The 22808-nt window shown below is 41.8% G+C and overlaps 1 protein-coding gene and 1 non-coding gene across 2 annotated transcripts; both read left to right on the top strand.

Annotated features, from left to right (window-relative positions):
* The first annotated feature begins 5591 nt into the window (after positions 1-5591).
* On the top strand, positions 5592-9026 carry RPL30 (ribosomal protein L30). Its single transcript, XM_030862970.2, has 5 exons — positions 5592-5687; positions 5794-5845; positions 6106-6251; positions 8056-8186; positions 8925-9026. The coding sequence occupies exons 2-5, from the start codon at positions 5825-5827 to the stop codon at positions 8972-8974; spliced, it is 348 nt and encodes a 115-aa protein (XP_030718830.1). The 5' UTR covers positions 5592-5687; positions 5794-5824; the 3' UTR covers positions 8975-9026.
* On the top strand, positions 8615-8746 carry LOC115856701 (small nucleolar RNA SNORA72). The gene has a single exon (XR_004040950.1). It is a non-coding gene; the product is annotated as a small nucleolar RNA SNORA72 (small nucleolar RNA).
* Positions 9027-22808: the final 13782 nt, after the last annotated feature.

Raw genomic sequence — 22808 nt, 5'->3', positions numbered from 1 at the left:
TAACCTGAGTTACCTCCTAAAGACTCTGTCTCCAGATTGAGCCACTGTGCGGGTTAGGGCTTCAACATAGGACTTTGGGGTGGGCCACAAGTCAGCTCATAGCAGGCTCCCACTTCAGATGATTCTCTTTCTTTTTTTAAGTGAAAGCCACATTTTATTTAGCTAGTGAAAATTTTCAAAACTCCATTGTTACAAAAAGGAATGCAATCACTCACAGATTAAACATAAATACATGACTTGGAATTCTCTGCCTCTTAATGCTTTCGTGCTAAACCAGGGCTTATTGAGCCCAGGTAAGTTCCCCCTTTTCCCCATCAATTATGTTTTAGGAGTTGACTTGGGTATCTTACTTTGCCTCAGAGGTAACTTGTTAGTCAAGTCATGGTCTCTTCCATTTCTTTCAGAGGAAGCATTTTATAATCAGGTGAACAGTAATAATCAGGTGCCCCACGGATGTTAGGAGATCTTTCTCACGAGACACCCCAATGCTTGCTCAATGGGCTCAAGTATGAAATGACAAGGATAGAAGGTATGTACGGGCTCACACCACTTAACATGGTTTTCCTGGCTGAGTGCCTGATTTGCCAGCAGCAGCAACAGTAACCAACTGTAAGCCTCTGAAATGATATCCTTACTTTGAAGATCTTGCTTGCGGAAGACTTATTGGACCTCTTTGGGGACAGTAGAGAATCTTTACTGTAATACACACTGGATTAAATTTGCTTTTCCTGCCCATCATGCCTCTGCCAACACCATCAATTAGGGGATGGTATTATCAAGCCATTACACATCCATCAAGACATTACATTCAGTATCATATCTTATCAAAGAACTCACTTTACTATGAGACAAGCAAGGTAATAGGTTAATTTCTATGTGATTTACCGGTCTTTCCATATACCTCATCATCCAGAAGAAGCCAAACCTATAGGATGATAGGGTGGCACTCAGTTATGGCACAGACAAGGTGAAGCACCTTTGAAAGTTGGGATGCTGTCCTGAGGTTTGCAGAGTGTGCTCTGAACCAGTGACTAATAAATGGCGGTGCCTCCCCCATGACCAGTATACACAGATCCAGTTCTTGCTCTCCAGGCTTCCTGTTCATTTGGTGAACTACAAAATAAATTCCTTTTCTGCTTAACTGGCTAACTTGTTTCTATTGCTTACAAAATAAGTATCTAAGCTAAGATATAATGCTTACTCTCCCTCCCCTCTCCCAGACCACACTCATTCTTAGCAATTACCAGTCCTTATTCCTTTAGTCCTATCTTGATAATACGGAATCATAACTGATACTGTGATTTTACAGGCTGATGTGGTACATCTTGAAGGCATAGTTCATAAATCTTTTTTACCTTCAAGGACTCCTTTTATCACTTTTCTTTGACATACCCATGTTATGATGTTGTCACAAAATTGCATTTATTATCTATTTCTCCATTAAGTAATCAGGGACATTTTCTGATCAGCATGACATGCAGTGTTACGGAATTAAATTTTACTTAAAAGAGAAAAAAAAGAAGCCTGTGCATTATAGCTTTATTAAGAATAAAAGTATATGTTAGACTTTTCAAATTATTAAAAATAAAACGTAAAACGTCATACTTTTGTGGACCCTTAGAAACACAGGAATCTCATTTAACACTGAAATTTCAAAAACTGACTCTAAGAAATGTAAAACTACTCTACTTTCCAAAAGTGTCACTCCTCCACAGTAAAATAGTGAATAAAGTGCTCTGGGTTCTTTGTATGCAAGAGTATAAAAATATACCCATTTTGAAGAATGGAAAAATTATTTTTAAGAAAATAGGAGAAGGTGTTTCTCTGCCCTATTTTTAACGCAGTGCAGTCTGGAGCATTCCCAGTCTGAACAGAAAGGGGTATAGGAGAAATACATTGGATTCTTCATTATTGTGGAGGCAGAAAGGGTGGAGAGGAATAGGTGGCATTCATTCCCTCTTGTCCTCTATGGGTTCAGAATTCATGTCTCAGTGTATGTATGTTTAGCTAGCTGAAAGGCCACCAACATTCACTGAGTTTACAGGGTCTTTTCACTTGGATTCACAATCCCTCCCTCTCCCTGCTTTATTTCTGAGCATGTTTAATGTCCAGGGTGCCTTAAGAATATGAAGGCTGAGTTATGACAACGAATATGATAGATTTAACTGCTTAACAATAAGGGGATGGGCCAGTGTACTGAACCCATGAATAGCAGATGATCTTGTTGGTATTTGCTCTAACAGGGAATGCAGCCTGTCACTTTTCATTCTCATAGCAAGTAAAAACCAGAAGCACAATAAATGCAGGTGTCTGCAGAATTCTCAGAAATTTAGAGCAGTGATTTTGGGGAAGGAAAACCAGAGAGCCTTGTGTGAATTCTGTCCTGTCACATTTACCTGTTGGTATTCTTTCTAAATCACTCTGAAATGCTACAGACTAGCATCCAGAAAAAATAAAATAATGTCTGAATGGCAAAGTCCTTTCTTGAAACATATAAATTTCTCGACTTTTTGGTATGAAGATTTTCAAACTCACAAAAAGTTGAATAGTACGATGAATACCTGTATGCCCCCCATGTGGTTTTTCATTTTTATTTTTTAAAATATTCTTTTTTTTTTTTTCTGTAGTTTTACTTATTTATTTATTGGCCATGCTGTAGGGCATGCAGGATCTTAGTTCCCTGACCAGGAATCAAACCCAGGCCCCCGCCGTGGAAGCGCAGAGTCTTAACCACTGGACCACCAGGGGAGTCCCACCTCACCGCTCCCCCGCCCCCGCCCCGCACTGTAAAGTCAAGAGTTGTTAACATGTTGCTGCATTTGCTCTACCTACTTGTTTATCTACATTTATTTTAGGATTTTATTTACATTTATTTTAGCAATTTGGAAGTAAGTTGCAGATATTATGACACTTCATCTGTAAATACTTCAATACACATCTCTTTAGAATAATGACGTGACTTAAAGTAGCTATTTTTAACGAAAGTAATAGTCATCTTCTAACACAGGGGTCAACAAAGTATGGCCTGCAGGCCAAATCCTGACTTTGTAAATAAGGTTTGACTGGAACACAGCCGTGCTCATTCATTCAATGAATGAAATTCATTCATTTACATATTGTGGCTGCTCTTGTGCTACATCAGCAGAGTTAAGTAGTTGCCAAAGAGACCATATGGCCCAAAAGCCTAAAATCTTTACTATTTGGCTCTCTACAGAAAAAGCTTGCCAACTCCTGCTCTAATAAATACAAGTGTGGAAATATTTACAAAATCTTCACGAGCCAAAGGATTTGACTGTCGTTCTTGCGTGGCAAGTGTTTCTTCCCCTAGCGTTTGGGTTTTGCAATGTGGTGAACCACAACTTAAGCTGTGGATGGGTGGCTGCAGTGGGGAGTTAGGGAGATAGGAGTGGGGCTGAGGAAGAGAACTAACATCCACTGCACACTTATTATGTACACGGCCTTGTTCTAGGTGCTTCATACACCGTTATGTTTACTGTGATCCTCATAACAATACCATGAGGTAGACATTATTATTCCAGTTTTTTGATGAGGAAGCTGAAGCTTAGAGAGGTTAGACAATTTGACCAAAGTCCTGCAGGTATTAAATAGAAAAACCAAGAACCTAAATATATCTCCAAAAAGATATGGCAAAAATCAGTTAAGATACCCTAGGAAGAATTCTCAAACATTTTGTGGTCATGGTTCATATATATGAATGTATGGATGAATGAGTACTTTGGGCTTCCCCGGCTTCCAGTACACAACCATGGTAAGATCCCTGTGAGAAAGCACCTAAGGCCTTTCTTTAAAATATAGTGAGGACGGGGCTTCCCTGGTGGCGCAGTGGTTGAGAGTCCGCCTGCCGATGCAGGGCACACGGGTTCGTGCCCTGCTCTGGGAAGATCCCACATGCCGCGGAGCGGCTGGGCCCGTGAGCCATGGCCGCTGAGCCTGCGCGTCTGGAGCCTGTGCTCCGCAACGGGAGAGGCCACAACAGTGAGAGGCCCGCGTACCAAAAAAAAAAAAAAATATATATATATATATATATAGAGAGAGAGAGAGAGAGAGAGAGAGAGGACATTAAGAAAACAAAACAAAATATATATATAGTGAGGACATATATTAAGGACCAGAAATTTGGTATTATAAAATGAAAAGCACCGAGGAAAGTCACCTCAAGTGCTTTAATCATATACTTTCTAAAATGCGGGTAATATTTGGCCTGATTACTTTGAGGGAAAGTAGATATTAAAAAGCATTCAAAGTATAGAGCTCATTATAAAAGTGTAAGGCATCATTAGTTTGTGTCTCTGTCTAAGCATGCATGCCTCAGAACCAACTAGGCTATTTCATTCCTCTCGACTTCTCAAATTTATATATGAGAATCGTGGAGGCTGCTCATTAACCTCAGATTCCCAGGCCCTACATCCAAAGATTTCTTCCACAGACCTGGGTGGGGCCCAGGACTCAGAATTCCAGGTGATTCTGAATCAGGTGATCTGGGAGCCATACTTTGAAAAATACTGCTTTAAGATATAATTGACGTTTCACAAGCTCTATTGAAAACAACCACTTTTTTTATTAAAAAGGAGCTCTTTACGTAACAATGCGTGCTGTAAAATAATACAATGTAAAATAATTCAAGCAGTACTGAAACATACAAAGTAAAAGTAAATGTTCTCTCCTCACCACCTACTCTTATCTCTCATCCAAGTTACATTCCGATGATTAGTTTTCCAGACTTGAATTGTCTATGCATATACCAACATATATACTGGTTAAGAATGATGAACATTTGATGTTTCTATTTTTGTTTTGCTATTAAAAATTAATGCTGAACTAAATATCCTTATTCTCATGTCTTTGGGCATGAGAATGTAGGATCGATTCCTAGAAGTTGACACACGATGACAGCTTACCTATTGGTCAGATTTTACCTTTTTTTGCGTGTGTGTGTGTGGTGGTGACTTTCTGTGCCTAATATTTTGAATGGTTCGTTACTGATATCTGTCCAACGTTCACAACAAAAAGATTTTTAATTAGACCTGTTATCACCCCCAGTGAAAATTCGGCTTACAAGTTCCCACTAACAGGCCACAAAAGAGGTGAGTTTAGGGGAGCCAGAGGGGGGCGCCACCGTTCTCTGACAACTTGTACAGGCAACTTGGGTGAGTGCAGGGGAGTGCACGGAGCTTCTTCAGCCCCGGCGCAACCGACGGCAGAGGGTAGACCCGGGAGCTGCGGCACACCCCGGTCCTCCCCGAGTCTCCTCAAGAGCCCCGACTTGGGGCAGAGATGCACTCAGCGGCGCTAAGACCGAGGTCCAGCCGCCGCCGCCGCCGCCGCCGCCGCCGCCTCTTCTCACCGCCCCTCCCGCCTCACTCTCAGTCGGTTTCTCCAACTCGCGTCCGGTTCTACGTTCCTCAGTCCTCAGCTATGAGCAGCGGAACAACACAGACGGCGAGGTTTACGGCCCGCAGCCGGCAGGCGAACAGCACCAGCCAGCTGCCTAACCAATTCCAAGCCCCTAGAGATACCCACATCAGCCCTTCTCTTCTTGCCCCGCCCCTTCCGCTTGTGATTTGCTTCAGCTTCCGGTCACGGGGTCTCAGCCCTGAAGTGAAGAGCGTGGCATTGTGGGATTTCCTTCCTTTCTCGCTCTCCGGCCATCTTGGCGGCTGCAGTGGGTGAGTAGGCTGTTCCGTACCGAGGTTTAGGCCTCGCGGGGAGTCCAGGGAGTTGCCGTTTGGAGCTTCGCATCCTAAACTTCCTGTCTTGTCCTCTGTGTTCTAGGCTGGGGGCGTCTCGCGCCTAAGGCAGGAAGATGGTGGCCGCAAAGAAGACGGTGAGTGTGGCAGGTCAGGGCCGGAAGCCTGTTCACATGGAGAGATGAGTCTCGGCCGGGGCGGGTGGGTCCGAGCACAATGGGCGCACAGCGTGTCCGCTGGCTTTGTAGGGGTCCAAAATAAATCCGAAGGACTCTCCCAGGGATTTGGGACCCTCTGCGGAGGTTTTATTAAGGGGTTCAGCTTCCAGGAAGCTGGATCCAGTTTTAAGTGGTTACAAACAAGGCCTTCAAGTCCGTGTTACATGTTTGCTTTGTAGAAAAAGTCACTGGAGTCGATCAACTCCAGGCTCCAACTGGTTATGAAAAGTGGAAAGTACGTGCTGGGGTACAAGCAGACTCTGAAAATGATCCGACACGGCAAAGCGAAACTGGTCATCCTCGCCAACAACTGCCCAGCCTTGAGGTAATTGAAAGAACCTGAGTATGTTTGTCGCCCACTGCAAATTGGTTGTGAGCGAATATCCGGGAATGTGAACTTGCAATCTGGGTAGCATAAACTGGGTATCATGTAAAATTTTGTATTACAGAGGGACACCTGGAGAATAATTTAACGGTTGTTGATTTTGGGCTCTTGATTTTTCTCTCCCTCATCATATTCTCTCCTCGTATGAGGTTCTCTTTGGGAGAAATGCGTGGCGGAAGGGGTAAAAACCAGAGAACGTCCAAGTTTGAGGGCAGCGCAGAAACATAATTTGTTTGTCCATGTGTCCTGCCTTTTGGGTCGTTTTTTTTTTTTAACTTTAAGATGCTTTAAAAGAGGTTCATTTTATGAACTTGTAGAAAAGCTAAGATCAGAGAAGTTCAGGCTGGCCTGTGGAGCTGCAGGTTCCCAGTTCACCCAGTTTTTGCTTGCCTCACTGTTTTGAAACTGAATTTAGTGGGTATTTTAAATAAGTTAAAGAAACTTGGACCATGCAGAATATAAGCCGTGTTTTCAGTCCCTTTCCCTTGTTGATTTTCTGTGGTAATACATAACCTCACAGCATTTTATATAGTGTCTGTAGGTAATTGGCAAAGCCTGGAGAGATCTCTTTTTCCATCCCATCCCCTCCCAAACCTTTGGTCTTATTCCAAACCTTTCATGCTTACCTTCTATAGCAGTGCTTTTCAAACATGAATATGCACACAGTCACGAATGATCTGGTTTAAATGCAATTTCTGATTTAATGTATCTGGATTGGGGCCTGAGATTATGCATTTTTAACAAGCACCTTTTGGCACTACTTGTCTGCGGCTGCACACTTAGAGTGAGTAGTGGCAACAATGTATTAGGACTCCCTTCAAATTCGTAAAACCATTCACGTCTGCCTACTTAGTGGACACAAAACTGCTAACTCTGGGTAAGTGCAAGCATATGGCATCCCTGGTTTTATTGCACTTCACTTTATTGTGCATCGTAGATACTGTGGGGTGGCTTTTTTTGTTTTTTTTACGCATTGAAGGTTTGTGGCAACCCTGCATTGAATAAGTCTGTAAGTTCCAGTTTTTCAACAGCATTTGCTCACTTCATGTCTATGTCACATTTTGGTAATTCTCGAGATATTTCAGACTTTTTCCTCTATTGTTATGGTGATCACTGATCTTTGATGTTACTACTGCGACTCCCAGAAGGTTCGGGTGATAGGCAGCTTTTTAATTTATTTATTTTTGCAATAAAGTATTTTTTAACTAATGTATGTACGTTGGCTTTTTTAGACATAATGTTGTTGCACACTTAATAGGCTGTAATATAGAGTAAACACAACTTCTGTATGCACTGGGAAACTAAAAAATTCCTGGGACTAGCTTTATTGCAATATTTGATTTATTGCAGTGGTCTGGAATGAATATGCAGTATCTGAGGTATACCTGTAATATCACTCTCCATCTAGGTTTCAGAGCACCAGAGGGTGATAGAAACGGCTTAGAAGTTGTCATGGGAATTTTATAATGTAAAGTGTCTGGCGATAGTAAATGCTAAGTAAATGATAATTTTATTTTGTACTCTATTCTTTTCCACAAGCACAGGTATTTACTGGTTGTCCCATCCCTTGTAAGGGATCCAAGGAAGGATGATTTGTATTGAATAATGGATATGGTAATGTTTTTAAAAGTAATAACTGGCTTACTGTTTGAAGACCTTACCAACATTAGAACTGATGAGAGAAGTAACATTTAATCTGTGTTACTTGGTATGATATTTATCTACCTTGTTTTGGTTCCCAAAGGAAATCTGAAATAGAGTATTATGCCATGTTGGCCAAAACTGGTGTCCATCACTACAGTGGCAATAATATTGAATTGGGCACAGCGTGTGGAAAATACTACAGAGTATGCACACTTGCTATCATTGATCCAGGTATGCTTTTTAAATCATAAAGTAATTCTTTTCCTTTATGATGTAATACAAGTATTTCTTGCTATACAAATGTCTTTAGTTTCTAAGTTCAGATGTTGAGGATTTGGATACAGCAAGGGATATCCTGTAATTTTATTTTACAGAGAATTGATAATGAAGGTCAGTACAGAATTACCTTTTTATAAATGAAATTCTCTTATTTTGAGATCATGAGTTTCATTTCATGCAGCACCTAAGAAATGATGACTTCAGGGCCTTGGTAAAAGGTGAAATTATAAAGGGACAGAATAATCAGGTGAAACGGTAGAAAAAAAGAACGTTTACTGGCTGTCTGAGAACAGATGGATAAAATTAAGTTGAGAAAAAGAAGGGCCTACAAAAACATGTCATGTTTTGAACTTACGAATTTTTAATTAATTCATAAAATACTGCGAATATTCTCGCTGTTCTGATGTTGTAATAATCAGGGCAGGCTAAACATTCGCTATATTAAGACCATGCATGTGTCCCCGGACCTAGTTCTTTTCCTAGGTCTGGTTTTATAAATGCTGGTGATAAACTAAGTCTGATTTACATGATGAATCTTATGTGGGAAATGTCTGTGACTCTAGGTATCCTATCAACCTTGAGAAATGGTAGCACAGCTAGTGTAATAACTTTTGAAGATAACAATTGCTAATTTGATGATTACCTGTTGACATTAAATGAATTGTAAAATTATTGTGTTTTATTTTCTAGGTGATTCTGATATCATTAGAAGCATGCCAGAACAGACTGGTGAAAAGTAAATCATGCACAATTTTTCTTTAATAAAACTGGCCAGAGCTTGTTTTAAAAATACTGTATTCATTTCAGTCATTTTTTAAAATTTCTTTTTGTTTCAGTGTACCTTCCTGAAGCTAGGATTAGAGGGCATGGGGCAGCTAGATATATTGGTAAGACTTCCCAGACATTGCTGTTTCTTTCCCTGTTTTTGTAAAGGGAGTGCACTGAGTTCCTTTCCTGTACTAGATTTTTAAGAGACTTATTAATTTTCATCATTTTCAGTCTCAGGTTATTGTTATTTTATATTTGAGTATGTCAGAGGCAGCAAGGTTCCATACCCAGAATCTAACCAGAATTGCAATTTACAGTCCAGCTTAAATCCACCAAATCTGAGTAGCAAAGAGGATTAAGTGAAGTATGTTCCTTCCACCCCAAAATTTTCACAGGCTGAGAGAAGTTCTGTTTAATGAAGCAAGGTCTTACCGAAGGATGTGCAGTGGTTAGGGTAGAAGAAGTGTACTTGGACAACTTAAGAATATTCCTAGATCTTCAATAGTGTTAATTCCACAGTTTTGCAAAGTGTTTTATATAATTATAGTCCTAAAAGATATACTGTGAGGTAGGTTTGGTGTTCAGATTTTGGGGAAACTGCATACTACATCTCCCAAGTATGTCCTATGTAAACCTTTTCCCACATTTAATAATATCCTTTGGAACATTCGAAGGAGTTAACTTGGGGGAAGAATGTTGACTTAGATTTATAGAGCTGAATATTGCTGGTAGGGTATACCCTGCACAATTTGTGTTGGGTTCTAAGGTTCCAGAAGTGTCAGAAATGTCTTTTGGTCTTCAGAATCAATCAACTTGGGTAGGCAGTTTTTGGTGGTAGACGAATGAGCCATAGGAGATGTGGATGCCTTCAGTACACTATCCAGGAAATATTTACTGAACTTGGAGTCAGAAGGCTACCTCTTAATAGTTACGTAACAGCCATGGGTGGGTCAAATTCCTACTTTCACAGGTGAGGGAATTGGTTTCTTTCAAGCTAGATGTTGCATGATTTTAGTTTATATCTGAAGTTAATCTAAGGTTGTGGGTATAATTTGGAGAGTGGCCATCAACTAGAGTTTTCTTACCAGTTCATTTACTCAAATTTTCTCGATTAGGGAGTACTACTGACATTTTTCGATGGGACGGTTCTTTGTTGTGGAGGATTGTGGATACTGCTTGATGTTTCTCATTCCTGGTTTTCCTTCCATGTTATTGTAACAACACCCCCAAGCGTCACCATGTTTTCACAGCATCTCGTGGTTAAGAGCCACAGTTATAAAATCTTTATCTCTGATAAGAATTCCTTGGTCAGACTACTGCTGATTTCTAATGCTGTTAGTCTATTTCCATGGTCATTGAAATGTTTGTCTTTTGGTTAAGGAAGTTTGTGTGATTATTACTTACTTGATCAATTTCTTCTTTCAAATTGACCTTTCATGCTATTTTGTTTTGTTTTGTTTTTTTTTTTGGCTGCGTTGGGTCTTCATTGCTGTGCACGGGCTTTCTCCGGTGCGGTGGGTGGGGGCTACTCCTCATTGCAGTGTGCGGGCTTCTCATTGTGGTGGCTTCTCGTTGCAGAACATGGGCTCTAGGCGCGGGCTTTAGTAGTTGTGGCTCACAGGCTCTAGAACGCAGGCTCAGTAATTGTGGTGCACGGGCTTAGTTACTCTGGCATGTGGGATCTTCCCAGACCAGGGCTCAAACCTGTGACCCCTGTATTGGCAGGCGGATTCTTAACCATTGCGCCACCAGGGAAGTCCCTTTGGGTTATTTTTGGATTATTTTCCCCCTCAAGGTTGACTAGTTCCAATTAATTTCTTAAGGTTTGGATGGTACCCGAAGAATACAATATTGTGACTACCGGTGTACCATTTCTTTGTAAAGGTTCTGTTGCATGACTTCGGCTGTAGGCATTTTGGAATTATGATTTTTGGAAAAATAATTTATAATTTCTAGGACCTTCTAGGTAGTGTTAATATGCTGTAAGACCATTTGGATTTTACCTTGATATGTGGCTTTTATGCAGTCATCGTTTCAGCAGAAAGTTTAAAGTTCAGAGGAAAGGAGTCTAGAACTAGTAGATGGGAAACATACCTCATTCATTCTGGCCTAGGGCAACTGTGATGAAGTGCCATTAAAGTGCTGCCAGACTTGGAGAAAATAAGGTCTAAGGTGGCATTTTAAAATATATTTTTCAGATTATAATGAAAGTACAGTAAGTCTCCTGCATATGAACGAGTTCTGAGAACGTGTTCCTAAGTCCTATTTATTTGTAAGTCCAACAAAGTTAGCCTAGGTACCCAACACAATCGGCTATATAGTACTGTACTATAATAGGTTTATAATACTTTTCACACAAATAATAAAAAAAAAACATTTTTAATCTTACAGTACAGTACCTTGGAAAGTACAATAGTACAGTACAACAGCTGGCATACAGGGCAGGTTCGCATCTTTGAAAGTTCACAACTTGAAGGTTCGTATGTAGGGGACTTAACAGTAATGTGTTTGGCCGGGAAGCTCTAATATGCAAGGATTGCAGGAAATTCCAGTCAATTGGACTTAATCCATACTTAATGCTGAGCTACCTGTTTTTAGGCCTAGAAATAGGAAGGTCCCAAAGAAGAGTTTGGATATTGTGGAGTATGTTAATTGCAATCGATATGATATGGAAGCAGGAGCAAAAGGTATATAGAGAAGAAAGAAAACTTTAGGCTGGTAGCAAATGCCGTTAGTTGGGCCTTCTAGACGATGATCATCTAGTTCATAGAAAACAGTTCTCTTTGATTTCTTGCAGCTCTTCCAGCTACTCCTTAGACTTGCACTCTCTCTGCTTTCAGTGGCATCTTGTTTCTTTCCCTCTTCCCTCATTGATAGTAGGTCTTGAACATCTTGTACATTTACCATTTATTATATTTACTACCTCCTACCTATTTGCTTCAAAAGATAATGTAGGGGCTTCCCTGGTGGCGCAGTGGTTGAGAGTCCTCCTGCCGATGCAGGGCATACAGGTTCGTGCCCCGGTCCAGGAAGATCCTACATGCCGCCGAGCGGCTGGGCCTGTGAGCCGTGGCCGCTGAGCCTGCACGTCCGGAGCCTGTGCTCCGCAACGGTAGTGGCTACAACAGTGAGAGGCCCACGTTCCACCAAAAAAAAAAGATAATGTAGGAGTGGGAGTCTGCCAAAGTACTCTCCTCAGGTAAGATAAGCAAAGAATCCATTTAACATACAGTTAAAAGTATCATCCTTGTGTGCAGTACTCTTGGCTACTGAAGAGTAAAAACATAGTATCTAACGTAACATGTAAGTACTGTACGTGTTAACCCATTCAATCCTTATGACAATCCAATGAGGTAGTACTTTTTTATTGAACTATAGTTGATTTACAATATTGTGTTAATTTCTACTGTATAGCAGAGTGATTCATTTAAACATATACATCTTTTTTATATTCTTTTCTATTACAGTTTATCAGGATATTGAATATAGTTCCCTGTGCTATACAGTAGGTCCTTGTTTATCCACCCTATATATAATAGTTTGCATCTGCTAACCTCAACCTCTCACTCCATCCCTCCCTGACCCCACCCTCCCTTGGCAACCACAAGTCTGTTCTCTGTGAGTCTGTTTCTGTTTCATAGATAAGTTCATTTGTGTCACAGATAAGATTCCACATTTAAATGATAACATATGGTATTTGTCTTTCTGACTTCACTTAGTATGATAATTTCTAGGTCCACCCATGTTGCTGCAAATGGCATTTCATTCTTTTTTACGGCTGAGTAGTAGTCTATTGTATATATGTACCACATCTTTATCCATTCATCTGTTGATGGACACTTAGGTTGTTTCCATGTCTTGGCTATTGTAAATAGTGCTGCTATGAACATAGGAGTACATGTATCTCTTTGAATTATTATTTTGGCTGCGATGGGTCGTTGCACGCAGGCTTTCTCTAGTTGTGGCGAGCAGGGCCTACTCTGCATTGTGGTGCGTGGGCTTCTCATTGCAGTGGCTTCTCTTGTGGAGCACAGGCTCTAGGTGCACAGGTTTCAGTAGTTGTGGCTCATGGGCTCTGGAGCACAGGCTCAGTAGTTGTGGCGCACAGACATAGTTGCTCTGTGGCATGTGGGATCTTCCCAGGCCAGGGCTCAAACCTGTGTCCCCTGCATTGGCAGGCAGACTCTTAACCACTGTGCCACCAGGGAAGTCCTGAATTATAGTTTTGTTTGAATATATGCCCAGGAGTGGGATTGTTGGGTCATATGGCAACTCTTTTTTAGTTTTTCGGGAACATCCATACTGATCTCCCTAGTGGCTACACCAATTTACATTCCCACCAACAGTGTAGGAGGGTTCCCTTTTCTCCACACTCTCTCCAGCATTTGTTATTGTTATTTGTAGACTTTTAATTGTGGCCATTCTGACCGTTGTGAGGTGGTAGATACTTCACTGTAGTTTTCATTTGCATGTTTATAACAATCAGCAGTGTTGAGCATCTCTTCATGTACCTGTTGGCCGTCTGTATGTCTTCCTTGGAGAAATGTCTATTTTGGTTTTCTGCCCATTTTTTGATTGGGTTTTTTTGATATTGAGTTGTATGAGCTGTTTGTATATTTTGGAAATTAAGCCCTTGTCAATCATATCATTTGCAAATATTTTCCCCCAGTTCATGGATTGTCTTTTTTTTTTTTTTTTTTTTTGTGCTACGCGGGCCTCTCACTGTTGTGGCCTCTCCCGTTGCGGAGCACAGGCTCCGGACGCGCAGGCTTAGCAGCCATGGCTCACGGGCCCAGCCGCTCTGTGGCATGTGGGATCCTCCTGGACCGGGGCACGAACCCGTGTCCCCTGCATTGGCAGGTGGACTCTCAACCACTGTGCCACCAGGGAAGCCCTGTCTTTTTGTTTTGTTTATGGTTTCCTTTGTGCAAGCTTATAAGTTTGATTAGTTCTCATTTATTTTTGCTTTTATTTCTATTGCCTTGGGAAACTGACCATTGGTACAGCTTATGTCAGAGAATATTTTGCCTAAGTTCTCTTCTAGAAGTTTTATGGTGTCGTGTCTTATATTTAAGTCTTTAAGCCATTTTGAGTTTATTGTAGTGTATGGTGTGAGGGTGTGTTCTAACTTCATTGATTTACATGTGGCTGTCCAACATTCCCAGCACCACTTGCTGAAGAAATTCTTTTCCCCATTGTATATTCTTGCCTCTTTTGTTGAAGATTAATTGACCATAGGTTTGTGGGTTTATTTCTGGGCTCTCTGTGCTGTTCCATTGATCCATATGTCTGTTTTTGTGCCAATACCATGCTGTTTTGATTACCGTAGCTTTGTAGTATTGTCTGAAGTCTGGGAGGGTTATGCCTCCTGCTTTGTTCTTTTTCCTTAGGATTGCTTTGGCAATTCTGGGTCTTTTGTGGTTCCATATAAATTTTAGGATTACTTGTTCTAGTTCTGTGAAAAATGTCATGGCTAATTTGATAGGGATCACATTAAATCTGTAGATTGCTTTGGGTAGTATGGCCATTTTAACAACATTAATTCTTCCAATCCAAGAACATGGGATATCTTTCCATTTCTTTGAATCATCTTCAGTTTCTTTTATTAATGTTTTATAGTTCTCGGCATGTAAGTCTTTCCACCTCCTCGGTTAGGTTTATTCCTGAGTATTTTATTTTTTTGGATGTGATTTTAGGAGGAACTGGTTTTTTACTTTCCCTTTCTGATTTTTCATTGTTAGTGTAAAGAAATGCAACCAATTTCTGTATGTTTGCTGTATCCTGCTACTTTGCTGAATTCGTTTATCAGTTCTAGTAGTTTTGTGTAGAGTTTTTAGGGTTTTCTATATATGGTATCATGTCATCTGCATATAGTGGCAATTTTACCTATTCCCTTCCAATTTGAATACCTTTACTTACTTTGTTTGATTGCTGTGGCTAGGACTTCCTATACTGTGTTGGACAGAAGTGGTGAGAATGGGCATCCTTGTCATGTTCTACATTTTAGCAGGAAGGCTTTACCTTGTCATCATTGAATATATTATATTGGCTATGAGTTTGTCATAAATAGCTCATTATGTTGTGACATATTCCCTCTATATCTCTTGGTAAGAGTTTTTATCATGAATGGATGTTGAATTTTATCAAATGGTTTTTCTGTATCTGTTGAGATGATCGTGTGTTTTTTGTCTTCTTTCATTGATGTGGTGTATCACATTGATTTGTGTATGTTGAACCATCCATGTGACCCTGAGATGAATCCAACTTGGTCCTTGTTTATGTGGTGTCGGATTCAGTTTGCTAATGTTTTGTTGAGAATATTTACATCTATATTCATCAAAGATACTGGCCTGTAATTTTCTTTTTTGGTAGTGTCTTTGTCTGATTTTGGTGTCAGGGTTATGGTGGGTTCATAGAATGTCTTTGGGAGTGTTCCCTCCTGTTCAGTCTTTTGGAAGAAGAGTTCAAGAAGGATTGGTGTAAGTTCCTCGTGTGTTTGGTGGAATTCACCTGTGAAGCTATCTGGTCCTGGACTTTTGTCTGTAGGCAATTTTTTTTTTTTTTTTAACAGGTTCTATTTCATGTCTAGTGATCAGTCTGTTCAATTTCTTTTTTTAATTTTTATTTCTTTTATTTTTTTTTTTGCGGTACACGGACCTCTCACTGTTGTGGCCTCTCCCGTCGTGGAGCACAGGCTCCGGACGTGCAGGCCCAGCGGCCATGGCCCACGGGCCCAGCCGCTCCGCGGCATGTGGGGTCCTCCCGGCCCGGGGCACGAACCCGTGTCCCCTGCATTGGCAGGCGGACTCTCAACCACTGTGCCACCAGGGAAGCCCCAAATTTCTTTTTTTTTTAATTTCATTGCTGTGTGCAGGCTTTCTGTAGTTGCAGTGAGCGATGGCTACTCTTCGTTGTGGTGCGTGGGCTTCTCATTGCAGTGTCTTCTCGTTGTAGAGCACAGGCTCTAGGTGCGTGGGCTTCAGTAGCTGTGGCTCATGGGCTCCAGAGTGCAGGCTCATTAGTTGTGGCACGGGCTTAGTTGCTCTGCGGCATGTGGGATCTTCCTGGACCAGGGCTTCGAACCCGTGTCCTCCACATTAGCAGGCAGATTCTTAACCACTGCGCCACCAGGGAAGTCCCAATTTATTTATTCTCGATTCAGTTATGGTGGGCTGTATGTTTCCAGAAACTTGTTTGTTTCTTCCAGGTTGTCATATTTGTTGGCATATAATTCTTCATAGTATTCTCTCAGAGTGTTTTGTATTTCCGCCGTATCGGTTGCTATTTCTCTTTTTTCGTTGCTTATTATGTTTATTTGGGTCCTTTTTCTTCTTGGTGAGCTTGGCCAGAGGTTTGTCAGTTTTTGTTTACCCTTTTAAAAAACTAGCTCTTGTTTTTATTTTTTTTTCTATTTTAAAAACATCCTTTATTTATCACCTCTATGATCTTTATTATTTCCTTCCTTCTGTCATCTTTAGGTTTTGTTTGGTCTTTTTCTAATTCTTTTAGGTGGTAGGTTAGGTTGTTTGAGATTTTTCTTGTTTTTTAAGGAAGGCCTATATCACTGTGAACTTCCCTCTAAGAACTGCTTTTGCTGCATTCCATACATTTTGTATGGTTGTGCTTTCATTGTCATTTGTCTCAAATTTTTTTTATTTATTAATTTATTTATGTCTGTGTTGGGTCTTTGTTGCTGTGCGGGCTCTCTCTCTAGTTGCGGCGAGCGGGGGCTACTCTTAATTGCGTTGCGCGGGCTCCACTGCGGCAGCCCCTCCCGTTGCAGAGCACGGGCTCTAGGTGCGCGGGCTCAGCAGTTGTGCCTCGCGGGTTCTAGAGTGCAGGCTCAGTAGTTGTGGCGCACAGGCTTAGTTGCTCTGCGGCATGTGGGATCTTCCCGGATCAGGGCTCGAACCTGTGTCCCCTGCATTGGCAGGCGCACTCTTAACCACTGCGCCACCAGGGAAGTCCTGTCTCAAATTTTTAATTTCCTATTTGATTTCATCGTTGACCCATAGGTTTTTTAGTAGCGTGTTTAGTCTCCATGTAATAATTTTTTTCTCATTTCTATTTCTGTGGTTGATTTCCAGTTTCATGCCCTTGTGGTCAGAAAAGATACTCAATTTCTATAATCTTAAATTTGTTGAGGCTCATTTTGTGCCCTAATATGTGGTCAATCCTAGAGAATGTTCCAAGTGTCTTGAAAATAATGTGTATTCTGGTTTTCTTGGATATAATGTCCTGAAAGTATCAATTAAGTCTAAATGTTCTATTGTATCATTTAGGATCTCTGTTGACTTATTGATTTTCTGTTTAGAAGATCTGTCCATTGATGTGATTGGGTGCTAAAAGTCTCCTACTATTATTGTATTCCTTTCAGTTTCTCCCTTTATGTCTGTTAGTATTTGTTTTATGTATTTGGGTGCTCCTGTGTTGGGTGCATATATGTTGACAAGTGTAATAACCTCTTCTTGTGTTGATTCTTTTATCATTATATGGTGTCTTTCTCTATGGTCTTTGTTTCAAAGTCTATTTTGTCTAATATGAGCATTGTGACCCCCTCTTTCTAGTCATTTCCATTTGAGTGAAATATATTTTTGCATCCCCTCACTTTTCAGTCTGTGTCCTAAATTGGGTCTCTTGTAGGCAGCATATTGTAGCCTCTTTTTTTTTTATCCAGTCTGCCACTCTGTGTCTTTTGATTGGAGCATTTAGTCCATTGACATTTAAGGTAATTATCGATAGGTATGTATTTATGGCCATTTTAAACCCTGTTTCCCAGTTGATTCTCTATTTCTTTTTTGTTTTTCCTTTTGTGGTTTGATGAGTTCATTTTATATTGTGCTTTTGTTCTCTTTTTAAAAAAAATTATTTTCAGCTGCGTTGGGTCTTCGTTGCTGCGCACTAGCTTTCTCTAGTGGCAGCAAGCGGGGACTACTCTTTGTTGCGGGGCATGGGCTTCTCATTGTGGTGGCTTCTGTTGCGGAGCACGGGCTCTAGGAGCGTGGGCTTCAGTAGTTGTGGCACGTGGGCTCAATAGTTGTGACTTGCGGGCTCTAGAGCACAGGCTCAGTAGTTGTGGCGCACGGGCTTAGTTGCTCCGCGGCATGTGGGATCTTCCCAGACCAGGGCTTGAACCTGTGTCCTCTGCGTTGGCAGGCGGATTCTTGACCACTGCACCACCAGGGAAGCCCTGTTCTCTTTTTGGTTTTTGTGAATCTCTTATATGTTTTTGATTTGTGGTTACCCTGTTTTTCAAGTATGTTAACCCCTTCCTTTACGTGCTTTAGACAATATTCATATATGCTCAGACACTTTCTAAAAAAACCCTACATTTTCTTACTCTCCTCCACATTTCATGATTTTGAGGTCTTCTTTTACATCTTCATGTTTATCCTTTTGCTGTTCATTGTGGTTATTACTGCTTTGACAAAAATTTTTTTTTCTTTTAATCTGTATACTGGCTTATTTTCTCTTTCCTATAGCTTCTTGCTTCTTTTCTATTTAGAGAAGACCTTACAGTATTTCTTTTAGGATAGTATTTTTTTTTTTTTTGAGCATTTAAAAAAATATTTATTCAGCTGCACCAGGTCTTGGTTGCAGCATGCAAACTCTTCATTGCGGCATGTGGGATCTAGTTCCCTGACCAAAGGATCCAGCGCGGCCCCCTGCATTGGGAGCGAGTAGTCTTAGCCACTGGACCACCAGGGAAGTCCCTGGGATAGGTTTAGTATTGCTGTATTCTTTTAGTTTTTGCCTGTCAGAGAAATTCTTTCTCTCTCCTATTCTAAATGATAATCTTGCTGAGTAGAGTATCCTAGGTTGCATATTTTTCCCTTTCAGGACTTAACTGAATATATCTTGCCACTCCCTTCAGGTCTGTAAGGTTTCTCTAGAGAAATCAGCAAGAGGCTTCCCTTGTAATTAACTCTTTGTTTTTCTCTTGCTGCCTTTAGAATCCTCTTTTTATCTTTAACTTTTGCCAGTTGAATTATAATATGTCTTGCTGTAGGTCTGTTTGGGTTCATCTTGTTTGGGACCCTCTGTACCTGGATATCCGTTTCCTTTCTAGGTTTGGGAGGTTTTTAGCCATAAGTTCTTCAAATACGTTTTCGATCCCCTTTTCTCTTTCTTCTCCTTTTGGAATTCCTATTATGCATAGATTGGCACGCTTTATATTATCCCATAGGTCTCTTATATTGCTTTCTTTTTTTTTTTTCATTTGGCTTTCTGACTGCTGTTCTGATTGGGTGATTTCTATTCTATCTTGGTTCTTCTGCACTATTCAATCTGCTGTTCACTGCCTTTAGCTCTCATCTCTGCAGATGAGTTTTCTAATTTTTCTTGGCTCCTCTTTAGAGTTTCTAGTTCCTTTTTACAGTAATCTGTATCTCTATTGATAGCCTTTCTTAATTCCTTCAGTATTTTCATTATCTATTTTTTTGAACTTGGTGTCTGTCAGACTGAAGAGATCTGTTTGTTCTTTCAAAGGGGAGTTCTCTTGATATTTTAACTGGGGGTCATTCCTCTGCTTCATTTTACTTGTATTTCTCTTACTCTGAGTTTAGGAGAAACAGTTATCTATTGTGATCTTGGAGGGCTATGTAGGAGCATCCCTGTGTAGCCTGCGTGGGTTTAATATTTTTGGTGCGAGGGCTGTGTTTAGTATGGATGCCTGCCACCTCTTTCCTCAGTGTGTCCTTATCTCCTTGATAAGGGGGTGTGACTGGTGGTGTGACCAGCGCCTGCACCGGATGTTAAGTGGGGCCTTCTTTTTGCTCTTTGGTTGTTATAACCCTGTCAGGCACAGTATCTGCTCCCTAGTTGTTGGAGTAGAAGCCCCCAGATCCGTTTCTGAGTTGCGCTTCTGAGCTGCGGTGCGAGGTAGGTGGGATTGAAGTGCTCCCACTGGGAGGAGAGCCACTGAGTATTCCTCCGCCAGAGCTGTCTGCCTGGGAGTGCGCTCTATTGTTAACCTGTCATCCTTTTGTGCGGGCTCACAGAGTACACTGTTGGCACTGCCATCTGTCCTGCCTCAACCGTAGGAGTGCTGGCAACTGGCTCTGGTACCCCTGAGGTGGTGTTTTCACAAGGCCACCAGCGCAGATCCACTGAAGTCAGGTCCCAGGACTGCAGTAGTCTCGCACCTGGACCCTCTGTGGAAGCTATGGAGGCAGCCCAGACCTGTCCCAGCCATGGGGACACCCGTTTATCAGTCCACGTCCCGTAGTGCTGAGTTTACAAAGCTGGAGGTGGAGGTGTAAACCCGCGTCTCACACAGCCCTGAGGAGAGGTTTAGCCCTGCTTCCTAAGTTGCACAGCCTCCAGCACCTGATCCCGGAGGCCGCTGGGGCAGTGGCTGGTACACAGAGGAAAGAGGCTGCCACACTGGGCCCTGCCCCCTCCTTCGTGCGCTGCTTAACAGTGGCGCTTTGCTTCTATGGTGGGCCTGGGCTTCTGTGTACACCTCTGCTTGCGGCCGTACCGCGCTCCAGCCCCTTTGGGCTGTCTCCACACGGCCAACCCCAATCCTCTCCCCAGGTCTGTCCTCTAAACCCAAGTTTCAGCACCCAGCCCCCACGTGTACCCACGGGCGCGGGCGTCTCACGCTGGGGAGCACGGAGAGGTGGCACGTGGTTGTGCTCCCATCTGAGCCGCTGATTCCTCTTCACAGCTCCTTCCCAGGGGCGCAGGTCCCATCCTGCTTCCCCCACCCCCGCCTCATCCTACACAGGTTCACGGGGAGATCTTTCTTGTCCTTTCAGGTGTTTAAGGTCTTCTGCTAGTGCTCAGTAGGTATTCTGTGAGAATACATACGTAGATGTATTTTTGGTGTATTTGTGGAGGTGAGTTCCATGTCCTTATACTCCGCCGTCTTGATTAGAGCCCTGAGATAGTACTGTTTGACAGATGAGGAAATCAAGGCTTGGAAAGGTCACACAAATAATGAAACTGGAAAGCAAAACTTTTATACCTGAGATGTACATAGAGCAAAACAAGGAAAATGGAGAACTATTTCAAATTTTAGACAATATTCAAGTTAAATATTTTAGATTAATATGTAAATTTGATGGACTGGTTGGAGGTTTTGTCTCCCACGAAGGCATTTTCCTTCCCAAGTTGGAGAAAGTTGAAACATGTATTTAATAGCTAAAGTGTGTGGGAGTGGTGGCTGTGTGTTTGTGTGCACACAGTCTAGAGCCACTAGAGGGAGCCAGGACTCAACAGAAGACAGATTTGCGCCAGCTGGAAAATGCCTAAACTCTGACTACATCTCAAAAGGTAATGCCAACCCAAATCAGCACTTCTAATGAAAACGTGTTTTCAGGATCATTGGGAGGACTCAAATATGAATATAAACTGAAGGTTTAATACTTCGAATCACAACTCTTATGCTTGGAAAGAATTAGATGATTTCCAGATAGGATTGTAGCCCAGGAGATGTTCTTCCTAGTTTAGCACACTGCCCTTTGGGAGGAAATTTTGATGGGAACACTTGTCTTGAAGTATTTAAACATAAGCCTATTCAAGGTGTTTTGTTTGTAAAAGCATCATTTGGCCTCAAAAATACAGTAGGTTCCATAGGATGGATGTCATTGGGGGTGGGGGGGGGTCTTCATTTCTTAAAGAAGCTGCCACTTGTATTTTCTTGATCCTATAAGTGCCTTGAACTGATAGATTTGAAGTCTCCTTCGACTCTATCCCAATCCCCACTTCCTTGTTTTCCCAGGGACAACACCACTCTTGTGTGTATCCTTCTGGAACATATTTTGTACTTAAATGTACATATTTATGTATCTTTGAACAACTAGCAGTGTAGTTTGTTTTTTTTTCATTTACCGAAATGGTATGCTAAACACAGTTTGCCATTGACTTTTTAAATTCATCTTTGTTTTTGAGTTTTACCATGTATACATGTAGACAACATGTTTCTTCTAATTTTTTATTTTTTCGTTTGTTTTTGGCTGCGTTGGGTCTTTGTTGCTGCGTGCGGGCTTTCTCTAGTCGAGGCAAGCGGGGGCTACTCTTCGTTGCTGTGCGCAGCCTTCTCGTCGTGGCTTCTCTTATTGCAGAGCACGGGCTCTAGGCATGCGGGCTTCAGTGGTGTGGCTCACGGGCTCTAGAGTGCAGGTTCAGTAGTTGTGGCGCACGGGCTTAGTTGCTCCACAGCATGTGGGATCTTCCCGGACCAGGGCTCGAACCTGTGTCCCCTGCATTGGCAGGCAGATTCTTAACCACTGTGCCACCAGGGAAGCCCAATACATTTCTTTTAAATATTGCATAGTATTTCTGAGGTATGCCACAATTTATCAGTTCCCTCTCTGAAGATGATTTAGGTTATTCGTAATTTGTTAACTTTTATCAACTCGAGTAACATTCTTTTTCTTTTCGGACAAGAAAGTAGGATTTATTGGTGGGCATGAGTAAGGAGAGGACAGCGCCAAGGCTCTCATGCGTGCAGGGCCTGCCATTTGTCCAGAGAGCCACGATTAGGGATGTATTTGACCCCACAGGCCCCGGGATGAGCCAATTTTCTGCCACCATGTTTTCAAATTCATCTGCATTAAACTTAGTAAATCCCCACTTCTTGGAGATACAGATCTTCTGGCGGCCAGGGAACTTGAACTTGGCCTTGCGGAGTGTCTCAATCACATGTTCCTCGTTCTGCAGCTTGGTGCTGATGGACATTATGATTTGGCCAATGTGGACCCTGGCCACTGTGCCCTGGCGCTTTCCAAAGGTACCGTGCATACCTGTCTGGAGCCTAGATTGGGGACAGCATGCCAGTCATTAATTTACACTGGAAAG

The sequence above is a fragment of the Globicephala melas genome, chromosome 17 (genome assembly GCF_963455315.2).
Source record: "Globicephala melas chromosome 17, mGloMel1.2, whole genome shotgun sequence".
NCBI classification, from domain to species: Eukaryota; Metazoa; Chordata; class Mammalia; order Artiodactyla; family Delphinidae; genus Globicephala; species Globicephala melas.
Note: the sequence above shows the minus strand (reverse complement) of the source record. Positions and strands in the feature narration are given on the sequence as shown.

Bases quoted from the DNA above. Each gene is read 5' to 3' on its own strand.
- RPL30 (XM_030862970.2), top strand. From the start codon at position 5,825: ATGGTGGCCGCAAAGAAGACG. The intron at 5,846-6,105 runs GTGAGTGTGGCA...TTTGCTTTGTAG, and splicing joins TGGTGGCCGCAAAGAAGACG to AAAAAGTCACTGGAGTCGAT. The intron at 6,252-8,055 runs GTAATTGAAAGA...TGGTTCCCAAAG, and splicing joins AACAACTGCCCAGCCTTGAG to GAAATCTGAAATAGAGTATT.